The 15,837-nt window shown below is 59.3% G+C and overlaps 2 protein-coding genes across 4 annotated transcripts in view; one reads left to right on the top strand and one right to left on the bottom strand.

The window, feature by feature from the left end:
- The window catches only part of Nde1 (nudE neurodevelopment protein 1), a 25,039-nt gene extending 22,564 nt beyond the window's left edge, over positions 1 to 2,475 (top strand). The window contains exons 7-9 of the mRNA XM_013011203.1: positions 565 to 662; positions 786 to 937; positions 1,620 to 2,475. Coding sequence (XP_012866657.1) covers positions 565 to 662; positions 786 to 937; positions 1,620 to 1,710 — 341 coding nt within the window. The 3' untranslated portion in view covers positions 1,711 to 2,475. The remainder of the gene's footprint in view (positions 1 to 564; positions 663 to 785; positions 938 to 1,619) is intronic.
- A 1,943-nt stretch (positions 2,476 to 4,418) lies between these two features.
- Myh11 (myosin, heavy chain 11, smooth muscle) overlaps positions 4,419 to 15,837 on the bottom strand; it is a 46,122-nt gene continuing 34,703 nt past the window's right edge. Inside the window, exons 29-41 of one of the 3 annotated variants that reach the window (XM_013011571.1) lie at positions 15,233 to 15,337; positions 14,977 to 15,129; positions 14,600 to 14,848; positions 13,813 to 14,025; positions 13,512 to 13,724; positions 13,259 to 13,420; positions 12,925 to 13,053; positions 12,652 to 12,740; positions 12,079 to 12,202; positions 11,501 to 11,709; positions 9,805 to 9,913; positions 9,550 to 9,722; positions 4,419 to 5,050 (exon numbers count right to left, since the gene is read on the bottom strand). In XM_013011571.1, coding sequence (XP_012867025.1) covers positions 4,918 to 5,050; positions 9,550 to 9,722; positions 9,805 to 9,913; positions 11,501 to 11,709; positions 12,079 to 12,202; positions 12,652 to 12,740; positions 12,925 to 13,053; positions 13,259 to 13,420; positions 13,512 to 13,724; positions 13,813 to 14,025; positions 14,600 to 14,848; positions 14,977 to 15,129; positions 15,233 to 15,337 — 2,061 coding nt within the window. In that variant the 3' untranslated portion in view covers positions 4,419 to 4,917. Of the gene's footprint in view, positions 5,051 to 7,576; positions 7,617 to 9,549; positions 9,723 to 9,804; positions 9,914 to 11,500; positions 11,710 to 12,078; positions 12,203 to 12,651; positions 12,741 to 12,924; positions 13,054 to 13,258; positions 13,421 to 13,511; positions 13,725 to 13,812; positions 14,026 to 14,599; positions 14,849 to 14,976; positions 15,130 to 15,232; positions 15,338 to 15,837 lie in introns of those variants that run through there. The other 2 variants (XM_013011572.1, XM_013011573.1) reach the window with 2 other exon arrangements.

The raw sequence follows: 15,837 nt of genomic DNA, 5'->3' as shown, positions 1-15,837 counted from the left end.
CAGAAAACTGGAAGTGGCACTGTAGCTCAAGTGGTAGAGCGCTCGCCTTGAGCTGAAGAGCTGAGGGACAGTGCCCAGGCCCAGAGTTCAGGCCCATGACCGGACCCAAAAAAAAAAAAAGACTAGCTTTCTGCTGGGCACAGTGGGGCACACCTGTAATTCCTGCACTCTGGTTAGTGAGGCAGCAGCACCAAGAGTTTGAGAGCACCCTGGGCTATGAAGTGAGATCCTGTGTTAGAAAGGAAAAACAAACCAAAAACAACCCTCCCCTCTCTTGGGGGAGGGTCTCACAGTTCAGTGGAACATCTTGTAAGTCCAGAATAAACAACCTGCTCCCCCTCCTCCCCCCCCTCCAGGTAATTACAGGGAGCGATTCTTATGCTGAAGCAGTAAGCTAGGCATTCTGTCCAGATTCTTCTTTTATTCTTACAAATGATGCCTGGGAGGCCATATCATTCCTCTCCTGGGTGTGGGCTGGGCTCTGGCTTTCTGTTTGGAGAGCGGGCCTCTGCGTGTACTGCAGAGCCAGATCAAGTCCTTGTTCAAATCTGCCCTTCTATGCAGGTTTAACAAAAGAGGGAACAGTCCCCAAAGTTGATGTCCTGTTTCCCGGCTCAGGAGTATTCCAGGAAGCTCCCTGGTGCTTCGGAGCCTGGGGTTCTGTGAGCCGCTGGGGTCCCCGTGTGGTCCCAGCCGGCAGTGCATGTGGCTTGTGTGGTTTTGCCCTTCCGGCGGTGGGGCTGGGGAGTTAGTTGTGTTTGTAACTTGCCTCCTTCTCTCTCCAGGCCCTGGAGTCGAAGCTGGCGTCCTGTCGGAACTTTATGTACGATCAGTCCCCAAACCGGACGAGTGGCCCAGCCTCGGGGCGGGGGAGCAAGAGCAGAGACAGCGGTGACCGGCGGCCCAGTAGCGCCAGTGTACCTTTGGGGGAGAAAGGGTCAGTACCTTTCCTTGCTCTCCTTCGGGGACCCCCTGGCTGGCCCCATTCATCCACCATCTGGTTTGTTGGTGGTGCCCATGCTGGGGCTTGAACTTGTGACCTGGGCACTCTGGCTTTGCTTTTTTTGCTCAAGGCTGGCACTCTATTACTTGAGCCACAGCTTCACTAATGACCTTTTGGTGGTGAATTGGAGATGAGTCACGTGGACTCTCCTGTTTGGGCTGGCTTTGAACTGAGATCTGAGACTCTCAGATCTTCGCCTTCTGAGTAGCTATGCTTATAGGTGTGGGTCCGGTGCCCGGCTTCATCATCAGTTTGTGACATAAATCTATAGGTGTGCCTTCCCCTTAGCCGCTGCTCCCTCCGCCTGAGATAGAGTTAGGCTTCATTGGCTTTGAACCTTGAATCGTCTGATTTCAGCCTCCTTGAACAGCTAGGATGACAGGCGTGAGCCACCAGTGCCCTGCTTGGCTTTGGCTAGGCCAGGGTTTCACTGTTTGACCTTGGGGATGTGACCTTGGAGAACCCAATGGCCAGTCTCTTCCTTCCTTCCACAGGAGAGAAAATTGAGGCCTGGGAGACCCAGCTCCCAACTTTCAGTGTTCCGACCCCGTGGGCGCTGGTGGCTTGTCACTCCTGGCTTAGCCTGTCCCCTAAATGTGGTTTGCTCTGTCTGAAGGTTGGGGAAACGCCTGGAATTCGGGAAGCCGCCCTCCAGCCCATCACCTGCGCTGCCGTCCGCCCAGGGTGTGGTCAAGCTGTTGCTTTAGGACCAGGGAGCCGGAGCCCCATCTGTCTGCCTGCCTGTCTGTCTGTCTGTCTTGCGTTTGACACCTCCCGCCCTGTCCACTCACCTTCCTGCCTGTCAGCTTTTTTACTTCCTTCCTAGAGAACTAAGAGCCATTGCTCCCTAGCTCGCCCTGTGCTGTGTGGCCCAAGTCCGTCACTGCGGGCATCAGTTGTGGCCCTGGTTTTGTCCCTGTGAACAATGTCACCATCCCTACTTGCTGTCTGCCAGGCCCCAGGGAAGGTTCCAGGGCATAGGTAGCCACCCCATCATGGGCCCCCGAGTCTAAGGTCCCCCATTTCCTGCAGAGGGACGTGTGCTTCACATCCCCCACCCCCTTTTCCTCTCCCAGGCTCCACCCAGAGGGATCTGCCTTCCAGAACAAACCAGCCCCCCATGGGGTGTCGTGGCCCGTATAGGAGTGCGGTGCGAAGGAGGCTTGGTCGGTGTGGGCTCTCTTTGAACGCTCCTGCACCTCTGGTACTTGAGAATCTGCCTCTCACGAGGTTTGTGGACGCATGCTTGACCGTGGTACCCAGGCCCATGGGGACTCTGCACTCGGCCACCCTGGCTGTCCCAAGTGGAAGGGCAGCGTGGCAGCAGGACTCAGCCGGGCAGGTGACGCGCCGGCCCAAGATCCCTTGCCCTGGGCCTGCTGGCTCTGCGGCCCCGGGCTCGGGAGCCATGCCAGCGCCCTGCCCTCCCCAGCCTTGGGACACATACATGTCACAGCACATGCGCGCTGTCACCCCCCTGGCCCTGGGACGCACTTGCGTGTCACCCACACTGCTCGCATCGTTTACCGGACAGGTGAGGCCACCTTGCGTCGGGGCCGGGACCCCTCAAGGCTGCTGACGCTCCTCACGAGGATGTTTGTCCCCTAAAATGTGCGAACCCTTGTTGGCACAAAGGTGGACTTCTTTTTTTAAGGAACAATAAAATGAAGAGAAACTTGTGCTCAGCCGCTTTGTGGTGTGGTCAGGGGATGCTCAGGCCGCCGCTCGCAAGTGGGAAATGGGGTCTTCAAGATGTGGATGTGGAAATCAGAAATGGGCTTTTTTAAGAGGCCTCTGCGGGTGCGCGTGTCACCCCAGGTCTGGGCCCTGGGTGGTGCTGTGGCGTCTTTTGTCTGTGTGGTTGGTTGCTGTTTTCTCGTCCGTCCTGGGCAGGGCTGGCCTGAGGGATCGTGTGTGCAATGGAAACTTCCTGACGCATGTCTGTCCAGACGCTTGTGCTAGGCGGCGAGGGCCTCGGCCTGTCTTTTAGGACCCCGGCGCTAAGAATGGCTATTCAGGGGGAGTGTGGGTAGGGCCTCCCTGTGAAGTCCAGACTGACCTCATACTTGTGATCCTCCTCCTCCTTCCCAAGTGCAGGGATTGCAGGTATCTGCCACCATGCGCTTGCTCTTATGTTTTTAAGTGCTGTTGCTTTTTTTTTTTTTTTTCTTTGATAGTGAATGTAACAAACCAGATGTAACCTGCCAATGTGAAATGTTGACTGTCTGGCTTTTACAGAAGCTGTTTGCTGATTCGTTGTTTTAAATGAAATATCAAATCTAGATAGCACAACAAGGAAGTGTTCTGGACAAGGTTGAGACCAGGGCAGCTGAAGACTTGGGGGGTTTGGGGTGACGATGAACTGTTTGCGTGTACAGAATGAGGTACCCAAGTGGAAACACAAATCCACTTGTTTGTTATCCACAGAGCCTGACGTTTGGACAGTGACGTGTCACCTGAGGGCGCGGGGTTTTCCGCTAGTGGAGGTGGCGGTGTTCAGAAGGGGCTGGGTCTGGCCTGATGTCCTCAGTCACATTCAAGGGCTTGGGTGAGCGCCCCGGCCACTGGCAGCCAGGGCAGCCCTCAGGCAGTCATGCTGCTTCATGCCCCTCCTTTTGAGGGGGAGACAGTACTGGGGGTGCTAAATTGGGGTTCAACCATGTAAACCATACCTCCAGCTCCTTTTTACATTGATTGGTACCCATAATAGGGTCTGAATTTGGGGCTCTGAGCAGACACAATGTGTTTTTGAGTGATACTTTACCGCTTGAATCATGCCTCCAGCCCAGCTTTTTGCTGTTTCGTTGGAAATGGAGTCTCATGGGCTTTTCCGCTCAGGTTGGCTTCAAACCTTGATCCTCCTGAGAGCTCCCTGAGTAGCTAGGTTCACAGCTGTGAGCCACCGGTGCCCGGCTTGGTTATTTTCAGGGTTGTAGTTTGGCTGTATGCCAGGGCTAGCCTGGGCTCTGACTCTCCTACTTGTGATTTCCTGAACCACTGAGGATGACAGGCTGACGCCACTGTGCCCAGCTGTCACACATCTTCCTCCTGTTGCTGGGATAACAGGCGTGCACCACCACACCCGGCCACTGACTGAGATGGGGTTTTGTGAACTTTTACGCCTGGGCTGGCCCAGCCTTCCCTGCGTGGCTGGGGTCACAGGTTTGAGCCGCTGCTTTTTCTTCTTGCTTGGGCTGTCTAGGGACGGAGCCCAGAGCCTCACACAGGTCAGGGGAGTGCCACCAGGCTGAGCCACGCCCAGCCTCAGCCCCTCCCTCCACCGGATCGCCTCCCAGCTGACCAGATAGCCCTGACTTCCTGTTATTGCTGGGGTTCACCGGGGGTGTCGTCCTCCCCCACCCCCCGTGCTTTGCTCTGCAGAAAAGGGCTGGACAGAAGAATCACATCACCTTTCTGGTGACTTAGAACCTTTTATTAGTGCACGTGTCGGCAAGTACAATCCGGATGCAAGCAAGACAGTGTGGCATCTCTGCTTGAGCCCTGGGCTTCCCGCGTTAATTCCTGAGACTACAGGAGGCGCTTGCTGTGTGGTCTGAGGCGTGACAGGCAGGGCAGGGGAAGAAAAATTCCTAAGCAAGGGTCTTTCTGGAGAGGTTGGGGGGTCCACAGGGAGGAAACGAGTTGGGGCCGTGAGAGGGCAGTGATGCCCATTTGGTAACCCCCCAATTCATGGAAACCCAGCGCCGGTGACTGGTTATCACCTGTGTTTTGCCCAAAACTGGCCATCAGGGCACGCGCCACCGCCAGTGGGAGGCCGGGCCGCGTCTCCCGATGGACTTCTAAACCCAGGATGGACACCCGCCGGCGGGGGCGGCGCCGGCGTGGTCGTGGTGAGGGGTGCGGGGGCCATCTGCAAGTCGAGGACGGACCAGAGTCTGCGGGGCCTGGCGGGCTCACTCGCTGGATTTCATGCCGTTGAAGTCTCCATCCCTGGACTCTGTTTCTTCCTCGGAACCATCCGCATTCTCGATAACCCTGCGGCCTCCGGACCTTCTGGAAGGGATGAACGCCGTCTCGTTTCCTCTCCTGTGGGTTGGAGGCAGAAGAGGCGCCCAGCTTTAGCCCCCTCTTTCCAGCTTGGGTAGATTGTTTTACAAGAAGCAGAGACGTCCAGACCAAATGCCAACAGTCAGCAGAGAAGAGTCCGGCCCAGGGTGAGAAACCCTGGCAGAGCTTAAGGTATGGGGGTGCGCCGTGTCTAATCAGGGCCATTGTCTGCTTTCCAAACTGTCTGGCTTGGTCATCTGATGCTCGGGACCCTAGTTCCTGCAATCTGGGATTGGAATAGAAGGGCAGGTGATGGCTAAGTCTCCTATCTTTTGGGGGGGGTAATAGAACAACCTGCTGTGCTGTAGCACCCCCTCCCCCCTTTAGAAGGCAAAGGGGACAGGGCTAAGCTTTCAGCTGATTTGAAAGTTCACAGCCAGAGCAGTGTGATGAGATGGGTGGTAGACACGGGAGGGGCGCCCCCTACCCGTGCGAAGCTTCCCTCTCCAGATCCCCCAAAGGTGGGGATTGTGTCTGGATGGCTTGTGTTCTCGGCGCACCACGGATGTGTCACACATGGCATAAAGTAGGAGCTCAGTGAACGTGTTTTGGTTAGCTACATAAGTTACATCTTCGTGTGAGTGTGTGTGCGCGCACCAGTACTGGGGCTTGCACCGAAGGGCTGGGCACTGTCCCCAAGCTTGAGTAAAACTCAAAGCTGGTACTCTTACCACTTGAGCCAACAGCTTCATTCCTGTCTTTTTTGGTAAAGTGTCTTGTAGATTTGTCTGCCTAGGCTGGCTTTTGATTCTCCATCCCTAGCTCTCAGACTCCTGAGTAGCACAGATTATTACAGACATGAGCTGCTGGTGCCGGCTGGTAAATTACATCTTAATGCAAGGTAGACACGCCCCTGTCCTCACTGCCCCTGTCTCCTCAGGCCTTTGCCCATCTCGCTCTCTTATCCAGGCCTATCCTGCCTTCACAGGAAGGGCTAAACCTAGGAAGGTGGGTGGGAGGGAGACGTGGGCAGGAGGGGTCAGAAGCGGATCTACTGGGCACTAGCCTCTCTGTTGGCAACTTCAGTGGAATTTTACGGTTGAACATAGCCTGTGGCTCTGTCCACCAGGCCCCATTTGACCCAAGTCGGAGGACAAGCCTTAACTCCTTCTAGGCCATCTAAGTGCCCACTCCAGTGCAGGAAGACTGGGCCAAGAAGCCAGGAGATGAGCTCACCCATAGACAGACCCTCCAATCAAAGGAACAGCTCAGACAGGTAAAACCAGAGGCGTAAGCAAGACCCGGAGATTTCCTGATCTCTGAGAAGGGGGCCCCACTAGGAGCCTGTACAGCAATCAGGAATAAATACTTAAAAGTTGTAGCCATTCCTGATATAAGCACACACATCCCTGCCCCCAGATGCATGGGGAGATGCCTAGACTTTTGCTCCATTAGGAAAGGAACTCCACCCCTTTCTTTCCAGCACTGAGAAAAGGTTCTAGAAGTTCAAGGTGTGGAAATGAACATCAGCCACCCTTGTGCTAAAGTCACAGGACACCCCCCCATCTAAAGTGGGTAGGCTTGCCAGGGCAGAGGAAGGGGACACTGCCTCTTGGCATGTGCTGGCTTGTCAGAAGAGCTGAGGGATCTCCTGGCCTCTGATCTCAGCAACAGATCTGTCCTGGCTTCAGGCCTTTCCTGGGCTAGTTTAAATCCAGCTCGATTACAAGAAGAGACCCCTCCAGAGGCTGCCTGAAGAGGGTCTGGCCCTGGAGAATTTGACCTTGTCTGAGGCACAGTGGGCCACAGCAGCAACAGACCAGCTCAGCCAAATTGGCAGGAGGGCTACCCTAGTGCCCCCCGCCAACCCACTCACAAGCTCCTGGCAAGAGCTGACCCAGCTTTAAGTATATGGTAGCAGTAGCCAAGTGGAGCCTCCAAAAGAAACGCAGACCCAGACGAGGGCTCATTGGCCTCTCCGAGCCTAAGAGAAAACTCAAGCCCTTTACAGGTTCACTGCACAGACAAGTTCCCAGGAGCCCAGAGACGTGGAGGCCTCTGCGCCCCATTGAGCGGGGCCCTGGGTGCCCACTCCCCCGAGCGCATGCAGGCCCGGAGCGGGGGCGTGGCCAGTCCCCACGCACGCACGTGCACCACGTGCTCAGGTGCTCAGCGCAGCGGTGGAGGCGGAGCTGTGGGAGGCTGTGGGCTGGGGTCAGACCCCGACCAGCTGGGCAGAAGCCACGCCCAGTCTGCAGAACAGACAGTGCGGGCTTGTCGCATTTATCACGTGGATTTCTTCACCCTGCGCGAGGCATCCTGACCGTGGAGGAGTGACTTCAGCATAAAGGTAAGGAAAAATAAATCTGAGTGACACATGCCCTGTCGACAGACGTCCGCAGGAGGACGGGGTGGGGATGTGGCAAGGCCCCACTGTTTTGAACGAAATGTCTAAGCCCTTCGATTTTTGCGGGCGGGGAATTTGCAAGGACTGGAAGGAAGGGTGTGCTGGGCAGAAAGGGCGCAGAGAGAGTGACACACGGGCCGTGGTGCGGGAGCGGGGTACCTGCTGGGTCACTGCGAGGTTTCCTGTGGGAGGGGCCCTCTGAAACAGAGAGAGACATGCCTGCGCGGTCACCGCGGCCGCAGTAACAGCAAAGGCATTGACATCACCCCCGGGCCGAGCTCGCCCCGCATGCGCCGAGCATCCTTCCTGAACCTGGCGCCCGGGCGAAGGGCGGCTGCCCTGACAGACAGAAACCTGCTCCACAAGGCCTTGCTGCCGAGGACCAGCTTCATCCCACTCCATCTTTGTGCAGCAAGGGGCGGCGGCGCCTCAGCCTGCATCTGCGCGACCTGGCGCGCAAGGCCTCGGCTGTCTAGATGGGGCAGGCTCGTGGGGAGAGGGGGCAGTACCCAGGCCCTGGCACACACTTGGGGTCCATATGGGAGCACAGCCGCCCTCCCTGGACCCCTCAGGGCTGGAGCTGCCGGGGGGAGGGGGAGCCACACTGTCCCCCTCCTCCACCTCCGTGTCCCCAGTCGCAGGCTGTCCTCCAAAACCACGTTGCATGGCTTCCTGGCCCACTGCCCAGCGAGGCCGTGCAGCACGGGATGGGCTCCCTCCACCGTCTCAACCACGGCAGCTTCTGTCTGCTGATCACGTGGGCCTTCTCTTTGAGCCCTAGTCCCAATTGCAGGAGTGGGGGGGGGGCAGTACTAGCAAGAGGTCAGCGTTGTACTCTTTGAAGCATATTTAATTTTGTCGCGATCTGTGAGTTGAAGGCAAGGCTGTGTAAATGCCCGGCGCAAACGGTCATAAAATGGTTCATTTCAAAGCCATCGTTAGTGCCGGTGTAAGAGCAGGCCAGACAGACAGACCCCCTGGGGCTTGTGGGGAGAGGGACGGGTGGCAGCGTGGGCCTGGTGATGTGGAGGCCAGGGACAAGGGACGGTGGCAGAGAAGGAAGCGAGGGTGGGTGTGTGGAGTGACTTGGGGAGTGCGGAGGCCCAGGCGGAGGCCGGGCCCTGAGCTCCCAGCCGGCGCGCTGCAGTAGCTAACGGCAGGGCTTGGGTGGAGGGTTGGTTGCCCTGATGGTCAGCTGTGGGGTGCTGGGGGGCGGTGCTGGCCGCGTGGACCGGGGTGGCAGCAGTGGCTGGATTCTCGCACAGTGTTCTGAAGGGAAAGCGGGGTGCCCTCCCCAGCAGCGTAGCTGTGGGGCCAGGGCAGAGGTGCCCCGGAGCCCGGCGTGCGGGCAGTTAGCTGCTGCTGTCCTCGGCATTCGGGTTCCCAGGCGGGGGGCGGGGAGCGCGCGCCTGGGCCGGCGTTAGGGTGGGTGCGCGGACCTGAGTGCGAAGGGCAGGCGTGGTTAGTTCTGGAAAGATACCGGACTGGACAGAGGAGAGGAGAGGACAGAAGCGTTTGGAGCTGAGCTGGTGTGTGCCGTGAGCGGATCCGTGGCTGGCAAGAACCCGCGGGAGACCCAGAGCGGGACAGAGAGCCTTCCAGAAACTCCGCCATGTTGAGGGGGAGAGAGGGTGGGAGCTGTGCAGGGTCCCATGATGGAAAGATCTCAAGATGGAAGACCCTGCTCCCCTCCCTCCTCTTCCCCTCCCTCCTCCCCTCCCTCCTCTCCTACACTTCCACCTTCCTTCCCCTCCCTCCTCCCCCTCCCCTCCCTCCTTCCTTTCTTTTCCATCTCCTTTTACTCATCCTCTTCTCCTCCACTTCTTCCTCTCCTAGCTGCTCCCCATCTTCCCTTCCCCCTACTTCCTCCTGCCCTGTCCCTCATCCTTTTACTCATCCTCATCTCCCTCCTCTTCCAGCCCCTCATCCTTTCCCCTCTACTCTCTCCTCCCTCATCATCCTGCTCATCTTCCTCCTCCCCCACCTCCTCCTCTCTTCTTATCCTTTTATTTCTCCTTCTCCCCATCTTCTTTTTACTCCTCCTCCTCCTCTCCTTTTCTCTCCCCATCTCCTCTCTCCTCCCGTCCCCGGCGGGGTGGGGCGTGGGGCTGGTGGGGGGGGCAGGCCTCACCTGAGCTTGCTCTTGAGCGCGCTCATCTCCCGGCCCATGGCCTCGTTGCTCTCGGTGGCCTCGTCCAGCTCCCGCTGCAGCTTCCTGCGGTTGGCGTTGATGCGCTGGGACTCCTCCTCCGCCTCCTCCAGCTGCCTCTTGAGCTGCTTGACCTTGGTGTTGCCTTTCTCGGCCTGTGCAGGGCAAGTCGGAGGCTCAGCGGGCACCCAGGGGCCGGCCGGGCAGGCGGGCGAGGCGCGGGCCGGGCCGGGCTACCTGCTCCTTGTACTGCTCCGCCATCTTGTGCTCGTCCTCCACCTGCAGCAGTACCTCCTTCAGCTTCTTCTCCTTCTGCTTCAGCGCCTTGGCAGCCGCCTGCTTCTCCCTGCACACAACCAGACAGGGGAGGCGCTTCTGTGAGCACCAACCCTGTGCCCAGGGTGGGACGCGCCCCAGGTCCGGCTCCGCCAGAACGCTCTGTGGTGGGAGACCGTTTAGGACATCTTCATGCGCATACATAATTGCAGTGTGTGTCACAGTTACATGCCCTCTTATTAGTCCTAAATGGTTCTAGAGTTAGTCACGTTCTATGTGTGCGTGTATGTCCATGTCTATGAATGTGTGTGTGTATCTTTTAGAGTGAGCGCCCTGTCTTAACAAGCCGACACGGTGGCACACACCGTCATCCCATCCACATGGTAAGTGGAAATGGCATCACAGTCCTGGCTGGCCCAGACGATAACACAAGACCCTTGGGCTGGGAAGGTGGCGCAGTGGTAGAGCGCTTGCCTTTGCATGCATGAGGCCCTGGGTTCAATTCCTCAGCACCACATAAGCAAAAAGAAAAAAAGCCTGAAGTGGCACTGTGGCTCAAGTGGTAGAGCTCTAGCCTTGAGCACAAAAGCTCAGGTACAGCGTCCAGGCCCTGGGTTCAAGCCCCATGACTTGGGCTGACAGTATGGCCTAAGTGATAGAGCACTTGTCTCATGAGTACAAGGCCCCAAAAGTTCAAACCCCTCTACCTCCATCAAAAACAGAGGAATGACGGGAGGAGGGTGGCTATAGTATGGGCTTCATTTGTTTTTTTAACTAAAATTTTTTCCTTATTTTATGAAAAGCATGAGTAACAAATCAACTTAAGTCTTTTGGAAATGACTTCTACTAAAGATTCATACTGAGCCTAGTCCTTCAGTGACTGTATGAGTTCATCCAGCAGACAGTCTATTCTATGATCCGCTACCCGGTTCTGTGGAAAATTGTATGTTCTTATTTTCTCTGATCTTCCTTTAGTTCCAACCTGGACTTTCCTAGCACTGTATCTTTTATCATTTGTGTTTTATTTTTGTCGGTTGTGTGGCTTGACCTCAGGACCTGTGCTGCCCTGAGTGTTCTCGTTCAAGGTTAGCTAGCACGCTACCATTTTGAGCCACAGTCCCACTTTTGGTTTTCTGGTGGTTCATTGGAGATGAGAGTCTCATGGAACTTCCTGCCCGGGCTGGCTTTGAACCGTGATCCTCAGATCTCAGTTTCCTGAGGAGCTAGAACTACAGGCGTGTGCCTGTGGCATAACTCCAGCTACGGGCTTTATTTTTGAAAGGATGAAAATGTGAAGCCACTGAAGCAAACATAATACATTTTTTTTTTCAGAACTGGGGACTAATACTTGGTAGGCCAGAGCTCTGCCACCTGAGCCAAGCCCCGATCTTCTTGCTTCTAGTGTGTTCTATTCAGACAGTGCCTTACTCTTTGGTCCCACTGGCCTTGGCTTGTGATCCTCCTATCTCCACCTCCCAAGTCGGCAACCACCATGTCCAGCTTGTATGTGACATAGGGTCTCCCTAACTGTTGCCTAGGCTTGCAAAAAAATATACCCAGGTCAGCTGCTTGCAGTGTGCCGGTCATGGGTGTGTGTGTGACGGCGTGCGTGTGCCAGGTGGCGGGAACAAAGCCCCGAGGGCCCCGCACCGCTCACCTGGCCTCCTGCTCCACCTGCTCCTCCAGCTGCGCCACCTTGGCCTCCAGTGCGGCGATGGTGGACTTGAACTTGGACTTGACGGCGCCCTCCATCTCCTGCAGCTTCCCGCGCAGCTCCTTGTTCTGCCGCTCCAGCTGCTGCCGCGCGCTCTCGTTCTTCTGGGCCGCGCTGCGCTCCGTGGCCAGTTCGTTGTTGAGCTGCTCAGCCTGCGTGGGGGGCGCGAGGGGCGGTCACAGAGGGCCGGCGGCTCAGCCTCCTCCCGCTCCTGTAGCCCCCACCGTGACCGCTGGCTCTCAGCTCTTCAGCAACGCCCACGCCGTGCCCTTTGCCCGGACTGGCATCGAACTCACAATCGTCCTGTCTCCACCTCCTGGGTAGCTGGGATTACAGGGGTGTACCACCACACCTGGCTTCCGTGACTGTTCACTGACTGTGCCAGCCTTGCTTAGGAGGGGGCGAGGAACAGGGGCGGGAGCATGCCTAGGCCCTGCGTCTCTAACTTCAGGCCTCCCCCCTCCTCGCAGAGCTGGCCACAGGAGAGAGCCAGGACGCCTTCTCCCGGCCGGAGGCGTCACCTGCTGGGTGGCCTTGCGGACTCGGTCGCTCATGGCCTCCATGTTGCCCTGCTCCTCCTCCAGCTCCTCCTCCAGCTGCGCGATCCGGGCCTCCAGGCGGCGCTTCTCGTCCTGCAGCGTGTTCCTGGGGGACGCGGCCAGCTTGGTCCCTCCTCCCCCGCCGCTGGACGCCCTCCCTCCTCCGATTGGCCTCGTTCTAATTGTGGAGAGGCTCAGACGCCTCATCCAAGGTCCCTGCTAGCAAGAGGAGCCCAGGACCGAGCGGGGACCAGCTCTCCCCTCCCGCCCCCAACACTACTTATTCGGAGTGAATGGGTGTGGCCACGCCTCCAAGCAGGCCCGTGCCTCACGGGGGGTCTGTCCCTACGCCTGGTGACCCGCGCCTCACGGGGGTTCTGTCCCTACGCCTGGAGACCCGTCCCTCACCGGGGGTCTGTCCCTACGCCTGGTAACCCGTCCCTCACCGGGGGTCTGTCCCTACACCTGGTGAGGGAGCTCGGTCAGCCATCAGCACCCACCTGGGGTTCATGTGCACCCCACGAGCTGTCGCCCAGTCCCCTGCACCCCCCATACCTTCCAGATAGGCTGCTGGCCAGCTCCTCGGCCAGCTCCTCCTTCTCCAGGTCAGCCTGCTTCCGCGCGCGCTCGGCCGCCGCCAGGTCCTGTGGCGGAGGAGATGGCTGGCTGTGCCCCATGGAGGGGGGCCCCGACACCCCAACTCTGCACCCCCCCTGCAGTCTCCAGAGACCTTGACATGCAGGTTCCCCTGGGCTCAGGAAGGCTCTGGGGAGGCCCCTCCCCCCTTGGCCTGCTCCGGGGGGACCATGGCATTTGGGGGTGCGCTACCTCCTGGAGCTGCATGAGGTCGGCCTCCAGGCTCTTGGCCTTCTTCTCGTTCTCCTTGGCTGTGGCGAAGATCTCGTCCCTGGAGGCCCGCGCGTCCTCCAGCTCTCGCTGGAAGTCCTTCATCTGAGCCTGCGCGGGACACACGGCGGACACGCCAAGGGCTCCTTACAAGGCCAGTCCTCCGCCACCGCCTCCAGTGCCTGACCGTGGCACCCGCCCACGGCCACACGGTGGAAAGTCACCACCCAACCGGGGCGGGCCTGAGCGCGCAGAGCCCTCCCTGTGGCGCCTGGGATCGAGGCCGCCCCGCGTCCGCCCGCCGTGGGCCACGCACCTGCAGTTTGCGGAGCTGCTTGATGGCCTCCTCCCGCCCCTTGATGGCCGAGTCGGCCTGCAGCTCCAGGTCCTTCAGGTCGCCCTCCAGCTTCTTCCTGGCCGCCGCCGCCAGGGTGCGCTGTTTCCGCTCGTCCTCCAGCTCCGTCTCCAACTCGTGCAGCTGAGCGGGGGAACGGGCAGAGCTGCGGGGCCGCCCTGAGCCACCCACGGGGGAGAGCTCCACGGAGCCCCCGCCGGGGGAGAGGGCTCACCTGTCGCTGCAGCTGCCGCCGCTTCTCCTCGTTCTGCTCGTCCCGCGCCTGCAGGTCCCGCTCGAGCTGGCCCTTGAGGGCCTGCATGTTGACCTCCAGCCGCAGCTTGGCGTCCTCCGTGGCCTGCAGCTCGTCCTCCAGCTCCTCCAGCTGCGTCCGCATCTCCTCCATCTGCGTCTCCAGGGCGCGCTTGGACTTCTCCAGCTCGTGCACCTGTGGGCGCCCCCGCACCCCCCGCAGCGTGAGGCCTCGTCCCCCGAGCGGAAGCCCGGCAGCCTCCACCCGCCGGCCAGCGACTTACGTTCTTGCCCACGTCGTCCTTGGAGCTGACCAGGTCTTCCATCTCGGCTTTGAGCATTTTGTTGGTCCTCTCCAGCTCCTCCTTGGCCTCCAGGGCCTCTTCGAGGGCCCGGGCCAGGGACAGGGCCTTGGTTTCCTTCTCCCTGGCTTCGGCCTCCGCTCGGTCCCTCTCATCCGCGTATTTGGAGGAGATGTTCTTCTCCTCGGCTAACAACTGCAACACGACGCACAGAGGCCTAAGAGGTGCCTGGCCACATCCCCGCCTCCCGGGACCGTTACCTTCTGTGACAAATATTCACCGGAAACCAAACCGGCCTCCAACTCCAATCCTCATGCCTCAGTCTCCGGAGCGAGTGCTGGGATTACAGGCATGCACTACCTACCACACCTGCCTACCAAAGGAGCTCTTGAACTCTAGTCAGTCCTGCTCACGTTGAGATGTGGAGGGAGGGAAATGTACCCACAAGATAAAAAACCATGTGGCTAGCTGGGGCTCTGCCTCCCGGGCGGGCATGGAGTTCTGTCCGTGGTGGGGTCAGGTGGCCGCTGCTCGAGGCTTCCCCTGTGCTGGTTCTACTTAGCTGGGCTTGAGATTTAACATAATAAACGGCCAGGGAAACGCAGGCTAAAGGCCGTCGGCTTTGAGTGTGACCTGCTGCCTCCCTTCCTCCTGGGGGTGAGAAACTGGGGTGGAGCACTGGATTGCTGGGGGCCCCCACGGCGCTGGGGTCTAGAAAAGTCTAGAGGTGTTGCCATGGGGTGGAATGCAGCCCCCCCCAAGCTCCCACCTGGTCAAACTTCTTCTGCTTCTTCTCCAGGTTGGACACCAGCTGCCGCTGGTTGTCCAGGTCCACGGCCAGGTCGTCCAGCTCCTGCTGAAGTCTGTTCTTGGTTTTTTCCAGTTTGTCGTAAGCCGCCGCCTTCTCCTCGTACTGCTGCGTGAGGCCCTCGATCTCCTTCTGGAAGCGCTTCTTGCCCTCCTCCATGGCCTCCACGGTGCTGGCCAGGTCCTGCAGCTTCTTCTTGGAGTCCGAGAGCTGAGAGGGGAGAGAGAGGCCCAGTGGGGGGTGAGGGTGGAGGCCCGGCCCGCCCCCTCCCAGCTCACCCAGGGGGAGGACGGGAGACGGGCGCGGTCACCGCGGGGTCCCGCCAGCAGGGGGCGCACCTGCACGTTCAGCGAGGACACGTGGCGCTCCAGGTTCTGCCGGGCCTCGGTCTCCTCGTCCAGCTGCTCCTGCAAGCTGCTGCGCTCATCCTCCAGCTGCCGCAGCTTGGTGGACACGTTGAGCTTCTGGCGCGTTTCTTCTTGGAGCAGCTCCTATGGGGGGCCGACGCGGAGGTTCCAGGGAACCGGCCCAGCCGGGGCCCCGGGACCTGCCCACCCCCACCCCCACCCCACCCCAGGATGCGGAGCAGCTCACCTGTGTGTCCTGCAGCTGGGACCCAAGGGAGGCCACGTCCTTGGCCAGCTTGATGGCCTTGCCCTCCGCCTCGTTGAGCAGGCTCGTGACGCTCTCTACTTCATTCTGAGGGTGAGGGAGAGCCCGTGAGCGGAAGCGTCTAAAGCGGGGCCCTCACCACGCGAGACAAGCCTCTGCGCCTTCATAGCACAGCACCTGCGGGGGCCGGGGCGGGGGAAGACGCCAGCCCCCGAGGGGTGATGCCCTGTCACACACACCCTTTGCTGCGCTGCGAGCCCCAGCTGGATTGACTGGGCCTGGATCCCAGCAGTGGGGCTGAGCCATGTGCTGAGACGCTGTGCAGAGGATCATGTGAGGGACTCGCAGATGCCCGAGGCTGCGGTGGCCGTGCCCTTTCACCCGCACCCCACAGCCTAAGACGCCAGAGCCTCTGCTGCACAGCGGCCCCCGCCCCGGCCCCCAACACACATTTGCCGCAAGGCTGTGAATGATGGTGGGTAATAAACCTCCACCATCTGCTCACTGCAAGCGCGAAGAACCTTCCTTCCTTCCTTCCTTCCTTCCTTCCTTCCTTCCTTCCTTCCTTCCTTCCTTCCTTCCTTCCT

The sequence above is a fragment of the Dipodomys ordii genome, unplaced genomic scaffold (genome assembly GCF_000151885.1).
Source record: "Dipodomys ordii isolate 6190 unplaced genomic scaffold, Dord_2.0 Scaffold14, whole genome shotgun sequence".
Taxonomy (NCBI): domain Eukaryota; kingdom Metazoa; phylum Chordata; class Mammalia; order Rodentia; family Heteromyidae; genus Dipodomys; species Dipodomys ordii.
The sequence above is the reverse complement of the archived record's forward strand: the minus strand, read 5'-3'. Positions and strand labels throughout refer to the sequence as shown.